Below are 16,526 nucleotides of genomic sequence, written 5' to 3'. Positions count from 1 at the left end.
TAAAGCGAAATGCGACTATTTCTTATTCTAATCTAATTTGAGAATTGCATGTGTGCCCGAATTCTAGTTCTAATCTAATTCGGATTTTACCAAATTTGCTACTTTGTCCAACGGCTTTTTTGTCCTTTAGACAAAACAAAGAATTTAAATTAAAACTTTTTCGGAAAAGACTTGTAAACAGTGTTCCCGCTAAGCGCTTTTTTTTCGCAATGTTGGGCACTTGCGCACTTTTTTTACCAAGCAAAATAAATTAATTTTTTTTTACTAAAATTCGATCTCCAGTCGTCTCCTGATGCCCACATTATCGCAATCTTGCAAGGAATATTAAATTTAAGTACCCCCCAACTATAATTTATCTGAGCTACGTACGGACAAAAAAGTGCCCAAATTAGTTTTATTGCAGCTACGTACCACCAAAAATTTGCCAAAATTAGTTTTATTGCAGCTTCGTACGACCAAAAATGTGCCAAAATTGATTTTATTGCAGCTACGTACGACCAAAAATGTGCCAAAATTAGTTTTATTGGAGCTACGTACGACCAAAAATGTGCCAAAATTAGTTTTATTGCAGCTTCGTACGCCAAAAAATGTGCCAAAATTAGTTTTATTGGAGCTACGTACGACCAAAAATGTGCCAAAATTAGTTTTATTGCAGCTACGTACGACCAAAAATGTGCCAAAATTAGTTTTATTGCAGCTACGTACGACCAAAAATGTGCCAAAATTAGTTTTATTGGAGCTACGTATGCCAAAAATGTGCCAAAATTAGTTTTATTGCAGCTACGTACGCCAAAAAAGGTGCCAAACATAGTTTTATTGCAGCTACGTACGACCAAAAATGTGCCAAAATTAGTTTTATTGGATCTGGAGGTTGGACACTATGTCATGGCTCTCAGTAGTTGGAATTTTTTTGCGTTTCGAGCCAATCTTTCGTTTTACAACTAACTTTTGTCCTAACTTGTACATATATTTTTGCTCAAAGTGTCTGTGTTCAGCATTGTATGTTTTGTTTCATAGGAAAATGCTTGATACGAATTGACTCGCGTCGTAATGGTTCTAAAATTGTTCAAACTAAATTATACAAATACGAGTGATAACTGCAATAAGCGTGATAATTGACTTGGACCATTGGGCGGTTACACCGCGCTACACTTTACTAAGACCGCCATAGAAACTACCAAGGCAAGATCGCATCTCAAGCGAGTAATTCTCCAAAAAGTAGACTATTTTTATGTCTGGGCAAAAACCTCTGTCTTTAAGATTATTGTCCCGCCTCTCTCCTTGTAGCGAAAACATCCGCCCTATGGCATACCACGCCAGCTCTGCTAAAAGGCATAACATTTAGCACACAAATATTTAAGATTCACATTCTTGTAAAAATTCTTTGTGACTTAAACTAAATTGATTGAGAATGAATTAAATTCTAGTCAAAATTCGTTTTTTAAGAATTCGGTAACAATTTGAAAAAAAAAATAAAATGATCTAATTCGAATTCTAATCGAATCAAAACCTAAAAAAAGTCTTGTTGTCCAAGTCTACTCGCAAAAACAAAACGGGAGCTTAGCAGTGAAGTAAGCATCAGACCGATTTGAAAAGTTGGGAAAGTGTTTCCCGGGCATTGCTATATAGGTAGCTTACTTAACCAGCTTTTATTTTTTCTTCAGGTGCAACTCCTCACCGACCAATTGTCCGCTGAAACTTCGGCCAGAGTAAAAGCCCAGGTAACTACCAGTACTTCTTTCTTTTTTATCTTTTCCGCAACCGTTTGGCGAAAGAATTGATCCATTTTAAGACCAAAAGCCCCCAAAACAACAATGGTTCTGTAAAAATAAAAATCTTTGAGCAAAAATGAACAACTACTATCATACTTACACATATTTGTCAAATATTATAAGAATATGTGATTTATATAGGGTTAGTTTGGCAGATTAGGTAATATGAAAACAGAAAAAAGAAGATAAACAACCCCATATAATAAATCATCCAACATTTTGTAATACTATGAATAGGTTTTGTTTAGATTTTTCCCTTTTGTTTTCCATAGATTTTATTTTTTATCAATGAACTTACAAGGAATGTAACTATGCTGATAAAAAAATTGTAGAAAATACCCTTCCGTAAAAGTTTTATTCATCCGAGTCTTAAACTGAACAGAAGAAATCGTTTTTATTTTGGTCGTTTTCAAAGTTTGTGCCAGTCTTAATTTATTCATCGATCCCCAAGGTCACCTCTCCATTGCCAATGCATTATTCATCAAGAACGTAATTACCTTGCAATTTGGCACCAATTTACGGGTATTTTAGTTGTTAACATTTAGCCCACGTTTGTAATTTACAAGTGTGGTTAAAGCACGTTTTGCCTGGCATTCACCCCCAAGTCCCACAACTAAATATAATCGTTATTACCGATATACGAAAATGGTATAAAAACAACACATTTTTTATAGTTGAGTGTTCAGGCCTATCTATATATGTATTTTTTCTAATTTATTGTCGAGTTGATTTTTTTTAAATAAACATTATAAAACACTTGGAACACAATACACGGGTTTCTTTAGTAATTTCAAAAAATATATATAAGCCGTAATATTCGATAAAAACGACATATCGGAATTTACAGACGTTTCAGCAATAACTCATGCCATCATCAGTGTAAAAAATTTATCGCTTTTATCTTCACTTCATTTTTACACTGATGTTGGCATGAGTTATTGCTGATGTCGTTTTTATCGAATATTATGGCTTTTATACTTTTATTGAAATATATATATATAGATTGAAGTGCTAGATTGCTGACAAAAATCTGACGCTTCTGCAGTTGTTATGAGACCCGACATCACACATAACCTTTTCATTTTTCTCCCCTATTGTAAAAATCTCCTTGTTTTTTGTTACGCAGGCACGAAACCACCAACTCCTGCTGCAAAACCGCGAACTGATCTCGCAAATGAGCGACCTGGTAACTGTGGTGAAACACCTCGAACTACAAGTGTTAAGCGCGCAGCAGATGCAGGGTCAGGTGATATCAGGTGACCACTAAGTACTCTTAGTTGCTGACTTTTAAAGCTCTGTGGCTGTGGGTATACGAGGTATATCAGCACGAAGTCTTCCACTAAAACCGAATCGTATATATGGCGATGGGCGTTAGAAAAATGCGCTGTTTTTTTACGGTTTCTGGGAAGGTTTGCGGTTTTTTTTTCGGACAGCTGGCTTCGATGTCCCTGAGGTCCTTTAGTTTAACTGTCCTTGTGTTATTATTTATGCTGTTGTTTTCAATGTTTGCAAAGCTGCACAAAAATAAATTACAAAAATAAATTTAAAATTCGTTTTTGTTTTTTGCAAATGTTCCCCTGTGAAAAAACTAAAATTCTTTATTTTTCTGTGAACAGCGTTTCGAAGGGCAAAGATGTTAACATTTTGAAATGCCGCCAAACTGCTTTTTTACAACGTTGAAGTTGTTTGTAAAACATTATTTCCTTTTATGGTTTTGAGCACCTATACGTTAAATATTTCCTAAAGAGTGTTTTTTCGGAAGAAGGAATTGCTGCTTTTGGCATGTACGTAAAAAATAGAGATAGACCGATATATCGGCAAGCCTAATATCGGCCGATATTATTCTACCGATATATCTGTATCGGTAAATGTAGGCCGATACTTTTGCTGATATGTTATTATGAAAATATGATATAATTTTTCCTGTACCAACAAACAATTACCCATTTTTTGATCAAAAAGATTTGGGTTTTAGCATCATGTTAAGGCATTATGCAAAATTGCAGTTTAATAATTAATATATAGGTATATAAATTAAAACGTTATTTGGATTTTATTTTTAAATAATTCAAGTTTTAAACATCTGCCAGGTTTATAAAAAATCGGTATCGGGTATCAGTTGACAAAATTGTAAAAAAATCGGGTATCGGTATTGGTATGGGTCAGAAAAACAGATATCGGTCGATCTCTAGTTAAAACTTAATGTTTTGGCGACCATTGGATGTAATTTGTTTGGAACAACCGGAATATTTCACCTCAGAAAGTTTGTACCAGTGGTTCCTAACCCTTTTCTTCTTGTGACCCCTTTTCAGTTTTAAAAAGCGTTTGCGACCCATTATGTATGTTACACATAGACCAGGGTCAAATGCCTTTATAAATCAATAGGTAGTAAAAGTTATATGCAAAGAATGACATTCCAGAATAATTTTAAAGAAATACAGTGCCTGACCCGGCGACTATCTGTAAAGTTTAAAAAAAATAGTATATGTTCCTCGGTCATTGAGTGTACGCAAAAGTAATAGTAACACGATTGGCTCAAAGGCGCGAAATTTATAAAGACCATTATCAGACTACTGTAAAATTTTTAGTCTATGCTGTTTTTTTCTGTTAAAAGTCAAAAGTTTCCTTTTGGCAAATAACACGCCACGACCCCTCAGATAACTTCCTGCGACTCTTTTGAAGTTGGAGACCCCCAGTTTGGGAACCACTGGTTTATATCAGTGCTTACGTACTGAAATAGTTATCGCAACACCTTACATCTAATTGTTAAGTATTTGTGATATTGTTGCATAAACGTTACGTAATGATAATTCAATAATTTCCCGATCTAATAGAAAACTGTAGTATTTAGAAATGCTTCGAGGCCCACTGGTTGGAAACCACTGGTTTAAATAAACTACTAGCCAACGAAACTTAAGTACTCACTCCGCCTATGTCCTATGTGTTACAGGCAATCCTTCCACACAAGGTCTCGGGGACTCGTCCATCGCCCCTGTAATCGTAGGTGCGGGGACTCCCCTGTCCAACTTACCCTCGCTCACCCACCTGCAAGCTTACGACTTTGACCTGCTAAAGGTAAGCCAATTAAAGCCGATCACAGGGTCAGCTATTTGTAACAGTAACAAGGAAATAGGTAATAAGAATATCAAAGCCCATGCAGAAGTATAGGTATCATTTTGAATGTTTCGTATAACTCTTTATTCGTAAAAATGAATGTAGAGTTATTCGAAACGTTCAATATGCTATCTACTTCTGTATGGGGTTTGATATTTTTATTACGTCTTACTAACACCTCCAACCATTATGCTCCGAAGAAAATAGGTGTTTTGCAGGGTCGCCTAGAGCGTCAATTTTTTTTCTCCGCTGTTCCAATGTGTAATCGCTCAAGTTTTGATTATGTTCTTAGTGCATTACGTATCCTACTGGAATTAGGCTTTTATTGGTGAGAGTTGTCAGATGTGAAATTTAAACGTAAAAAAAAATAAATCATGGTTTACAAAAGACTATGTAGTAACGATATTGAGGTTAACAAGCTCTTTTCGCCTGTTGGTTCGCGCCACTTTACTGAATTTTGGCAGTAATTGGAAGTCAGCATTTTAAATAGCAATAAATTGACAAAACAAACAAATAAACCTTTTTTCAACGCTTTTCATTTGTGTGATTTGGCATTTTAAAACTGTTTGCGACAACATTAACAGCCGTCATATATTATCGCCTTTTCAAAGCCATTCGATTGGGAATAAAGCGAAATCGGATTTTAAGTATCCATGTAAACTGTGATAGCGCTAGTGTTGTAAACAAGTCATTTTTAAATGTAAAATACCTTTTTTGGAATAAATAACAAGTCAAGATCATAATTTGAGCAAGTCGACTTAAAGTCACGTCCTTGTCATAAAAAAGAAGCTGTAAACTATTTGTAATTGTTGCATGTTGCTTAACGAAAAGACTCCGTTTCAGCCCACGTCATTTGTTCAAAAGACTTAATTCAAGTCAAGTCATTTAAAAACATTGACTTTCCGGCACTTAAGTCAATACTATCATGGCTAGCACAAAGAAGAATGCACAAGCAAGCTGTCAAGCTCTAATCGATTTCGCTCTGTCCCGAATCAGTGCAGCCAATTAAGTTGCGATGAATTGCAATTAACAGAAGTCACGATTTTAGGGAAAATGTGCTTAGGATTTTATCGATTAAGTGTCGACTGGGTGGTCCTGTTAATTCAGAAATCTTAGGGAGTGCAAATTGTGCTATTGCGCATGTATATAGCTTTTTGCATCTCTCGTAGTTTAGCTGGTGGAAATAAAACATGTCTTAGTGAAATTTTTATTTATTAATTTATGTTGATTATTTTATTTTTTATTTTTTTATTTATTTATTTTTTACTTTTTTATATTTATATATATATTTTTTTTTTCCACTTTTTAAGTCCCGTTCCCATTGGTTCAATTCCAGCGGCGATCGACGGTCGCTCTACCAATTGAGCAACACAGGCTCAGAGGAGAGCTAGTCGAGAAACAACCATAGCAAATTTAGTGGCAAATGTTGGAAAAAATAGAAACTTTTTGCAACTTTTAAGCACAATTTGTTGTGGTATTTAGCGTTGCTTAAATCATTCTTTTAGGATCACGTTGTTGTTTGACGTTATGCGCGGCAAAAATGCCAATGATCCTTTTGGAAACAACAACATACCATTATAATGGTTAAGTTAAACAGACTTCCTAATGATGACTGCGTAGGCCACAAAAATGGCTCCTGTGGGCCGGACTCTGGACAATGGGCCTCGTTTTGCACATTCATAAAAACACGAGAGAACATAAGAGCAAAAATCACGTGCGGTTTGCGAATCTTTGATTGACCGGCTAATACCCATGTGCTAAACCAGCGTGGTCCAACTACAGACTCACGGATCAAACCTGACCCGCGGAATCTTCTATTCGACCCGCTGTCTTATTTTTATTGGCCAGTAATGAAATAAAAAAATATATATATATTTAATGCATTTGCTCCTTTTGCTGTAAGTGCCCAAAATCTATTTTTTCCCAATTTGAAATATGAAAACGAAAAAATATATATATTCATTGATTTTAGGTACGTTTTGCTTTATGTCATGCCAATACATGAAGGCTCTCTATAGTATTTTTAACTTTTTTTTATGTCCACATCCAAGTGCTTTGTGGACTCCACTCTCTCCAAATGCAGTTTCTACCGAATTAACTAGAGGCTTTGTTTTTCAGAACCCTCCTTCTATGCTTGAAGCTAGTTTGTTTGAAAATACCAACATCTCGATGTTGGTCGCCACCCCTTCCACACACAGCGAATCGTCACAACGACGCAGACAGGGCAAGACCAGACGCATTAACAACGGAAACACCAGTACCTGTGAGTTACAAAGCTTTTGCAATGGGGGTAAAAACGATTACGTGGGTTAAAATAGTGGCACACTGATGTGAAAAATAAGAAGATATCTCCTCGCCCTTACACGTAAATGACGACAATGACTTCAAATATAGCAGCAAGTATTTTTTATTTCTTTACGAAAATTCATTCTAATTAATTAGGAAACGGATAATGTCTGATTTTGTGGCTGATTTTGTTTTATATATATTTTCCCTTTTGAATGGCCAGATACATGTCTCAATTTGACCAAGACAGAAAAGCCTAAAGAATATTTGGGTTGAAAAACGTATGTGTTATGCACCTATTTCTACTTGGAAAAACGCTTTTTTACGCGCATATTGTAATTTTTTTATTGCCCCACCAAATAGCTTTATGGGCACAACAAGATCTAAAAAGCAACAATGCCTAAAGCAGAATAAGCTATACTACCATAGTATTAAGACCAACGACCACGAGAAAATAAGGACTTAATCGTCTGGATAAAATCAAAACCCGCCGGAGACGGTATTATGATTATTAGGTATTATTCCTATTTTGGCCTTATTCCGAACTGTGTTTTATTTCGGCGGTATGTCTGGAATCCCTGGACGACTGTTCTCAACCCTTTCCAGTATCATGTTGTTATGTACCTATCTAAACTTGAATACGCGCGTATTGAAATTTTTTGTTTCCCCGCCAAACAGCGGAATAGTTATTCAAACAATTTTGGGTTTCAGCTTCTTTAATGTAATATCATGCAAACCGGCAGGATTAACCCCGCTGGCGGCAGCTTGGCAAATGTTCTAAACTAGAATTTAAATTATTAGGGAGTTAGTGATGTACTTAAGGGTGGGGTTAAAATGGGTTAAAGATGAAATTTTTAGGGGAGTGGTTTTATTCTGACGTTGATGTTGTTCTTATTTCGGTCTTTTGGCTGGAGACCTTAGGCGACTGTTCTAAACTCTTTTCCTCCTTTTTAGTTATTAAACAAGGAATAGTTATCAAAACAAGTTTATGTGTTAGCTTCCTAATGTAATAGCAGCTTTTACGACTCTTCTAAACTCCTCCTCTTTCTAGTATCCTCAGCATCCTCCAGCGAATCCTCCAGCTCCAGTGAGGACGAAGAAGAAGATGGGGAGCAAGAAACGTCATTGGCCGAGCGCTCCAATGACGTCACAAAAACGATGGGGAACTCCCTCCGCACCACTGCCCTTTCCCAAGCGTCGACGACCCGGGCCACATTCGGGTCGACCAAGACCGCCGACGGACTCGATCTGCTGAATTTTGACGACACGGCGTGAGTTGGCGCGATTTATGCAATTTTTTTGCCTTTTGGGATGAATTCTGGTTTGCCTTGGTGTTATGGGGTGCTGCGTGTTTCTGAATGTTTTTTACGTCTGTTGGAGCGTCTGTTGGATAGTAAGGATTTCAAAGCCCACACAGAAGAAGGTATCATTTTCAACAAGGTTGAAAAAAAATAGTTATTTGAAACATTAAAAATTATAACTACTTCTGTATATAGTCTTTGACATCCTTACTACGTCTTACTACAACTTCTAACCATTACGCTGCAACAGACAAAGTTAAGTTTTTAAAATCGTAAAAAAAATGGTTTCGTCGAGCTAATTTTCTAATCGGAATTTTTAATATTTGTCTAATTTAAACTTTATTTTAAGTCTTCATGAAAAATTTATCGCAAAATTAAGCGGTTCTGATTTTCAAAGTCTTGTACTGACCTTTTGCAAAAAATGCAAAATTTAAGTTCGACTTTAGTAAGAATGTCAGTAGGTGTGATTGTTTAACGTCGAAGCGTTCTATATTGACTTTGATATTCTTACGAGGTTATGTTACTTACGTAAAATGTTCTTCGCATGTTTGGCTAGAAGTTGAACTATATTATTGATGACGCTATTACGAAACAAAGTGTGTATCTCGCCTCAGTAAGACCATGTTGAATATGAATAAAGAGTTATTCGAAACGTTCAAAATGCTACCTACTTCTGTATTGGCTTTTATATTTTCATTACGTCTAACTACAACCTCCAACCATTATGCTCCTCTAAGTTGGACTTGGTTTGAAGTTAGCGGCGAACTTCGTTCTCGGCAACATAACTTCGAACAACGGCAAAAAATCATTTGTGTTTTGTCGATTCGCCGTCTGCTTTAAATCTCTAACTCTGCGTCGCAGGAAAAGCCGAACGCTTCTGAGAGTCGCGATCAATTTTAAACACTTGCTTTGTGCGCATGCGCAGTAACACCTCGATCTGGACGTCAGGAGTTGCCACTCCCTCGCAAGTGCAGCGAAGCGCGAACAGCCTCCAGCGAAGCGCGACCACCGACCTGGACGCCTCATCCATGCTGTCGACTTCGCAGTCCTTGCAACACACAACCATAAGTCAAAGGTAACTGAGAAATTTTGTGAAAACCTTTTGCTCTTTTGCTTCATTTGTAGAATTGTTCTTTCGAACAAATTTTATAGTAGCAACGTTTCGACCACTAATTTGGGCAATTTTTTAGGGCAATATTATTGCAAATATAGGCAAAAGAATGTATCTACCAGACAAACAATAAAGGAAAAAAAACAAAGAATGTAGTTCTCTGAAAGTTATTTAACACAGTTCCCCCCCCTGTGATTTTAGGTTTCGTGTTTAAATATCACGGTTAATGCGCAAGTACAACCCGGAAACTCGAAATATGCTGGAGTAATATATTTTTCCATTTCTTGTTGTAATTGTGCACCTAATTATAATAAACATTTTTTAAAGTAATTGTACAATGTGCAGTGTACGGAATATGGAAATCAAATTTATGAAAATAAAAACGCATTAAGATTTTTTCTCATTTTAGCGAGAAAATTGTGCGATGCAGGCCGTAAACAGTTGACTAACTTTTTAGTTTTTTTCGAATCACCGTCTTCTAAAAACATTCAGTTAAACTAAAGAAAAAAAATAACGCCATACTCGTTAACCGAGTATTCGCGGCGAGTAATTGTGCTATATACTTGCTCGGTTCAGTCGAGTATTGATAGAACTTTTCAATTTTTAATAAGCTCTCATACATTATGCGAAGCGTGCGTTTTGTCGTCTCTCTGAAAATGGCGTTGTTTTTTGATGACCATAGGTTATCGATTTTGCGAATGTTCAGTCATTTTCTTAATTGTCTACCTTTTGTCGCTGAACCTACTTGACACACTGTGCAAAGCCAGTTGGTCTAACATTATTATCGAGCGAGTGCCCTAGCCTAGAGTGATGCTCGAGTCTAAAAACTGTTTCCGCAATCATTTTACGTTACAAGACAAAACTGTATACGGAATATTATAAAAGGCCCATATGCTTTTACTGAAGTGAACTGCACACTTTTTTGAACCTTCATGGCGTCATAAATACATCAAATGATAGAATAAGGTAGCTTACGAGTCGAACATTGCGAAGAACATTTAATGTAAGTAACTGCACCTAAAGTTAGAATATCAAAGAGCTAAGGTATCAACTAAAGTCGGAATATACATTGTACCAATGTAGAAAATGAATATAGAGTTATTCGAAACTTTTAAAATGATACCTACTTCTGTATGGGCTTTGATATTCGTACTATACCTCGTACTATAACTACACCTATTAGATTTCATTTGGTTGAGTAGAAAGTGCGGCGTCACCACACATGCCCCGTGCTGTTGCGCTTTCAAGTTTGACACAAAATCCGAATTTCGTTTGCCCTGTTTAAACGAGTGTTCCTATTTTGCTAGTTTTGTTTCTATTCTATTGCAGGTGTCCCGTTGGAGAATAAGCACTTGTCATTCGTATTATTTAATTATAAAAACTTTTAATTCAGGCATTTTTATTTGTTTTTTTAATAATGGTTGGAGGTTGTGGTAAGACGTAGTAAGAATATCAAAGCCCATACAGAAGTAGGTAGCATTTTGAACGTTTTGAATATAATTAATTATTCGAATCGTTCAAAACGCCCCCTTCTTTAAACATTTACTCTATTATAAATGTTTTTCTTTTGAAGCTTTTTCGTCGGACGCTGAAACTATTTCTATTTAATTTGGCGCGCTGCAATTAATTTACCATGGAGCTTCAGTGCTGGCATTTATTCAATATTCCACATTTTCATATCGATTTGAGAAGTCAAATTTTGTTGATGGAGACGGGTTAACTTTTAACCCATGCATTTCGTCCAACATGCTTTCAATTAAGACTTAATTTTATTCTGACGTTTGAAGAAAATAACAATTATCCAGTGAATGAAAAATGCACCAAATGACAAACAAGGGTGTCCCTGGACAATATTTTAAGAAATGATATCTTTATAGTGGTCAGACCATATTTAAAACACTCGGCTTGTTACGTCAACTTAATGTTTGTTGTTTTTGTAAGCAACGGTTTCCATATTTATAACACTTGGTTTTACATTGGAAGATACACACACTAGGCCAGTGATTCTCAACCTTTTTAGTGCCAGAGCCGCATTTCAATCCTACGGTTTGCAAAGAGCCGCATAAAAAACAACAGTAGGCATATAATTAAAAAGCATCATGAAAGCAACAAGAAAACAACAAATATACATTACGCTAGCCTAGGCTAACTAATTGTTGAAAATAGCTATTTTTTATTTCCATAGCTTGTCGAGTAGGACTAAATATATTATGACGTCACAAACCACAAATTAATTTAAACAGCAGGACGGAAGTAACCCGGGAGTAACATTAGCACTTCGTACTCGGGAGTAACATTAGCACTTCGTACTCGGGATCCTTGCTAATACAATTCATTAATTCTTGGTTTCTCTTACTTCCTTTGTTGCAATTCTGGTACTGCTAACCAGCGTTTTTTTTAAGGTATTTTGGAAAAAACAAATTTTTGTTTGTCTTTTTCAGCAACAGTTACCACTTTTATAACACTCGGCTTTTTTGATTCAGCTTGGTTTTTTAATTTTTTCAGCAACGGTTTCACTCTTTCCCCGATCCTGAAACTGAACAACTCCGATTCTTCGACCGAAACTACTCCGAGGCGAAGCGACTCTGTCAGAAGCAAATCGGTAAGTTACTGTTTTGGGCTGCTATTTGTATAATGTAAATACGACTGCTAGCTTAACATCATTTACTGTATTAATGTAAATACAAATTGTATTGAATTCTCGGCAAGCCCTCGCAACCGTGCTTTATCAGATCAAAGTAGAAAAAAGAAAAAAAATTCTACTTTTGACCTGATAAAGCACGGTATTGCGAAAGCTTGTCGAGAATACAACACAATTTGCCTTCATATAGTGCCACCTGATTACCCTACATAGTATTTTGTGACCGTTTGAAATACAATAATACATAAAAAAAATGATTTAGTGATTTCTCCTTCCACCTGATTGCCCTAAAAAAATAACGCCATTTACAAAGATCAATGTAAATTTGACAGTGTATTTAAAGTTCCATTGCACTTTAAAAACTTTTTTTCTACTTTTTCACGCTTACATTTTCGCTCAGGACTCCCCTGCGTCAAACCCCATCAAGTGGCGACCTCTATCGCCCCCCAGCGGAGGCCCCGTCACTTCACCTAAACCCGAAAGGTGAGTGCCAAGTCGTTTGTACGAAGCGTTTCGTCGCTATTCTTTGACAATGTATTTGTGTAAATAGATTTTAAACCGAAACTGGTGATTGCGGATAGCTGTGAATTTCTGTTTTGTTCGTCTGATGAAAAAATACAGGAATTTGTTTACTGAAGATTATACAGCGGGTTAGGGTTGTCTGATAATATCATATCGGAGCCGATACCCGACGCCAAGGGGTGGTATCGGTACTGGTCCGATACTAAGGTGGAATCGGAATCGCCGATCCGATTCCAAGTAAAAAAAATTTTAGTCGTGAATTGTGATCCAATGCGTCGTTTCTACCTTAAAAGGTGTTTTTTTTTTTCAAAAAATACTAATGTTAACAACTGGAGGTAACTAAACTTCTAAACGCAAAGCAAATTGTCGCCCAATAACCGGGATAAAGTACCTTTCAATATTTCAATTTAATCTATTTTGTTGCCCTAGTGCATAGTAATGACGTCATTTGATATCGGATCGAATCGCAATACTTTTGTCTAAAATATCTTAAATCGTTATCGGAAAGAAATGACAAGTATCAGACATCCCCGTATCAATTAATATTGAAATTTCATATTTTTACGTCGATTACGCTTTGCCGTGACGTCAGCAAACCGCCTTACTTTGTTACGTCACATTGCAGCGCCCCGATGAGCCGCGGTCTCCCCTCCCCTATGGTGTAAACTCACCCCCCCAGCAAACGGTGGTCAGTATTAACAGCAGCAGCAGCTAGTGACGTCACACTGTGCCGTTGTAGCGGAGTAGTAACACCGCTTTAGCGGAAAATAAGCTTTTAACGCAATGTCCGGCTGTCCTGTCTGGTTACTGGCCTAATTAGAGGATAATATTTATGCGTACACCATGCAGTATGCACGGATCTGTAATGTAGCTTAAAAATGAATTGCAAAGTCAAAAAGGTTGAGTAGGTCGACACCAACTTGATTAAGACGTTTCGATACGAGCTTGTATCATCTTCAGTTAATGTGACTGAGAAGTAACTCAAGCATCACTTATAACAGGTGGGACACAGCTGGTATCAGTCTAAGTTACTATGGTTGGAGCATTATTTAGTACCTTCAAGTGTTGAACAGGTACAGCGTCGTTTATACAAGCTCGTATCGAAACGTCTTAATCAAGACGATGTCGATCTACTCGACCTTTTTTTTGGCTTTTCGATTCATTATCGAATAATGTTTACATTTTATAAAACTAACAGCATTCCCAAGCTTACTGATAAAGTTTGCTTGGATAGCGATTTTGGATTTTTAGATCTGTAAAACAGAGCTTCGAGGTGGCACCTTAATGCATGGCGGAGTGGTGGTTTGTTGTTTTGCGTTGAGGAATTTTATATCGCAAATTTAGTTATTTTGCATTCTTTAATTGCCGTTATAGTAATTTTTGTTTTTTGCTTGCGATTTAAATTCGCCGCAATCATCAAGTTTTTCTAAACACTGTTTTATGTAACTCCTTGATGGACAGCACCGAATAATTTTTCATGACGACCTCGCAAATTTTAAATTTGGCTGCTGGCGTTTTGAACCAACCTCCATTTTGGATTGCCCGCTAGTCAATTTAATATTTCTTCGTTTAAATGTTATCATTGGGAAAAGCTGACCTTCGTTAACTTTTCAATTAAAAAATGTTGAGGGTAAAATAGGATTTCAAAACCAAACCTTTGATAATTTATATCTACTAATGTGCTTTCTGTACATAACATTTGCCAAAGCTCCCATTTCTTGAAAATCACAAAATAGAATCTTAATAATCGAGTCTTATTGTGTTTACTGCGCTAAAATAAGATTTACTTGAGCAATGAGAAACTTTTTGTCGTGTAAATTCACGGTTACCATAAAGATAGAGAGAAACGTGGCAGATAGGGTTCAGTACAGTTTTAAAACAAGTCATTTTAGGATGAGAGAATAAAATGTTTTAACTTCCAGGCCCCGAGTTGCCACGTCACCCCTTCCGAGACTGGACCCTCCCCCCAAAGTGCAGCGCCCCAACGCAGTGACGTCACCAGTAGGTGCCCGAATGCGTCCCCAGCTCACGGGGTCTTCCCTCCCCACCGACGACGCAGCCCCCTTCTCAGATACGTCACTAACCGCAAGCGTGGGGCAACCGGCCCCCAATGACCCCTTCGAGGGGGACATGTTTGGGGGAATTCCCATCGTCGACACCTCGGCGGGGGAGAGTTTCGTCGAAGGGGCGTCCCCGGCCAAGTTGTTCGACTTCGATCCTTCCAGTTACGAGCGTCAGCTTCGATACGAGCCGCTACAGAAAGTGCAAGCCGCTAGGTGGCAGACCGGCGCAACTGAGTCAATTTCAAATTCGAATCAAAATAACACAATGCCCACGTTCTCGAATGCGTCGCGAGCGCTGCCGCCATTGGACAACAGCAACGACGAAACTGACGTCACAATCGGCTCGATGCTGGACGAAATCGACACCGAATGCGATCAGCTGTTTATGACCGAGTTTTGGGAAGGCGACACCGCCGAAACCATGCGAACCCCGCGCCTGGCGCAGAACGCTTCCGAAAACGACGTGACGTCATCGAATGACACGTCACTCACCGGTGACGTCAGCTCGCCCGGCCAACACTTCCAGGTACCTTCCAGTTTGTCGCTTGGTTCGCCCCAGCAAAGCGGCCTCACTTCTGTCGGTTCGATGGACTCGGGTCTCGGCCACGGGATTCCACCTACGGGTGTTTCCCCGCAAATGAAGCCATCGCCGTTATCGGAAGACAGTTCGGCCGTTTCCAGATAAATTCGCATGAGCGTAAATTCAGTCCTCGGCCGTTTCCAGATAAATTCGCATGAGCGTAAATTCAGTCCTCGGCCGTTTCCAGATAAATTCGCATGGGCGTAAATTCAGTCCTCGGCCGTTTCCAGATAAATTCGCATGAGCGTAAATTCAGTCCTCGGCCGTTTCCAGATAAATTCGCATGAGCGTAAATTCAGTCCTCGGCCGTTTCCAGATAAATTCGCATGAGCGTAAATTCAGTCCTCGGCCGTTTCCAGATAAATTCGCATGAGCGTAAATTCAGTCCTCGGCCGTTTCCAGATAAATTCGCATGAGCGTAAATTCAGTCCTCGGCCGTTTCCAGATAAATTCGCATGAGCGTAAATTCAGTCCTCGGCCGTTTCGAGATAAATTTGCTTGAGCATAAATTCAGACACTGGAGCTTTGGGCGCTGGATTTAGCACGCATTTTTAACTAAAACTAATTTCTTTCAATTCAACATTACGCATTTTCGTAAGTTATTTGACTCGTCCAAACGTCTGTATGAATTCTATACTGTCAATTTTCTTTAGTTTTACCAAAAAAACACCGGATATCTGTCGACCATTTTTTATGATGTTATACGTAATTATACATCGGTAAACCACAACGACTTTAGCCGTAGATTCCGAGCCACAATTCGCCATCTTAATGTTACACCATTTATGACAAGCTTATGATGCAAGAGCAATCCTCGTTATGCGTGGTTCTGCGTTTTTTAGGAAGGTTTCAGTCCGTTTTGTGAGCCAAATCTGGTACTTATGATTTCGAAACAATGGGCACTGTTGCTTTGTAGTCGTTTAGTGTTCGGATTAGTATAATAATCGCGTTAATACCATACATAGTTAATGGTGTCCGTTATTCCACGTCAATTTCCTGCCAAAAGTCGAAAGAGGTCTTCCAAGAAAAGCTTCGAACATCTTAGAACTCTTTTTTAGGAAACACTGCTTGATTTTTTTACGAATCATTCGCGTTTTGTAATCTCTCTCGGTTTGTACAAACTGCTGAATTGCGCA

The 16,526-nt window shown here is 37.8% G+C and overlaps 1 protein-coding gene across 1 annotated transcript in view; it reads left to right on the top strand.

The window, feature by feature from the left end:
• LOC146133568 (uncharacterized) overlaps window positions 1–15,782 on the top strand; it is a 33,865-nt gene extending 18,083 nt beyond the window's left edge. Inside the window, 9 exon segments of the mRNA XM_083396971.1 lie at window positions 1,665–1,721; window positions 2,899–3,028; window positions 4,723–4,847; window positions 7,005–7,143; window positions 8,224–8,443; window positions 9,399–9,548; window positions 12,090–12,186; window positions 12,626–12,719; window positions 14,678–15,782. Of these exon segments, the coding sequence (XP_083253097.1) occupies window positions 1,665–1,721; window positions 2,899–3,028; window positions 4,723–4,847; window positions 7,005–7,143; window positions 8,224–8,443; window positions 9,399–9,548; window positions 12,090–12,186; window positions 12,626–12,719; window positions 14,678–15,495 (1,830 nt within the window). The 3' untranslated portion in view covers window positions 15,496–15,782.
• The last annotated feature ends 744 nt before the right edge of the window (window positions 15,783–16,526 follow it).

This window comes from Ascidiella aspersa, chromosome 9 (assembly GCF_963924565.1).
Source record: "Ascidiella aspersa chromosome 9, kaAscAspe10.2, whole genome shotgun sequence".
NCBI classification, from domain to species: Eukaryota; Metazoa; Chordata; class Ascidiacea; order Phlebobranchia; family Ascidiidae; genus Ascidiella; species Ascidiella aspersa.
This window is presented reverse-complemented; position numbering and strand designations above follow the sequence as displayed.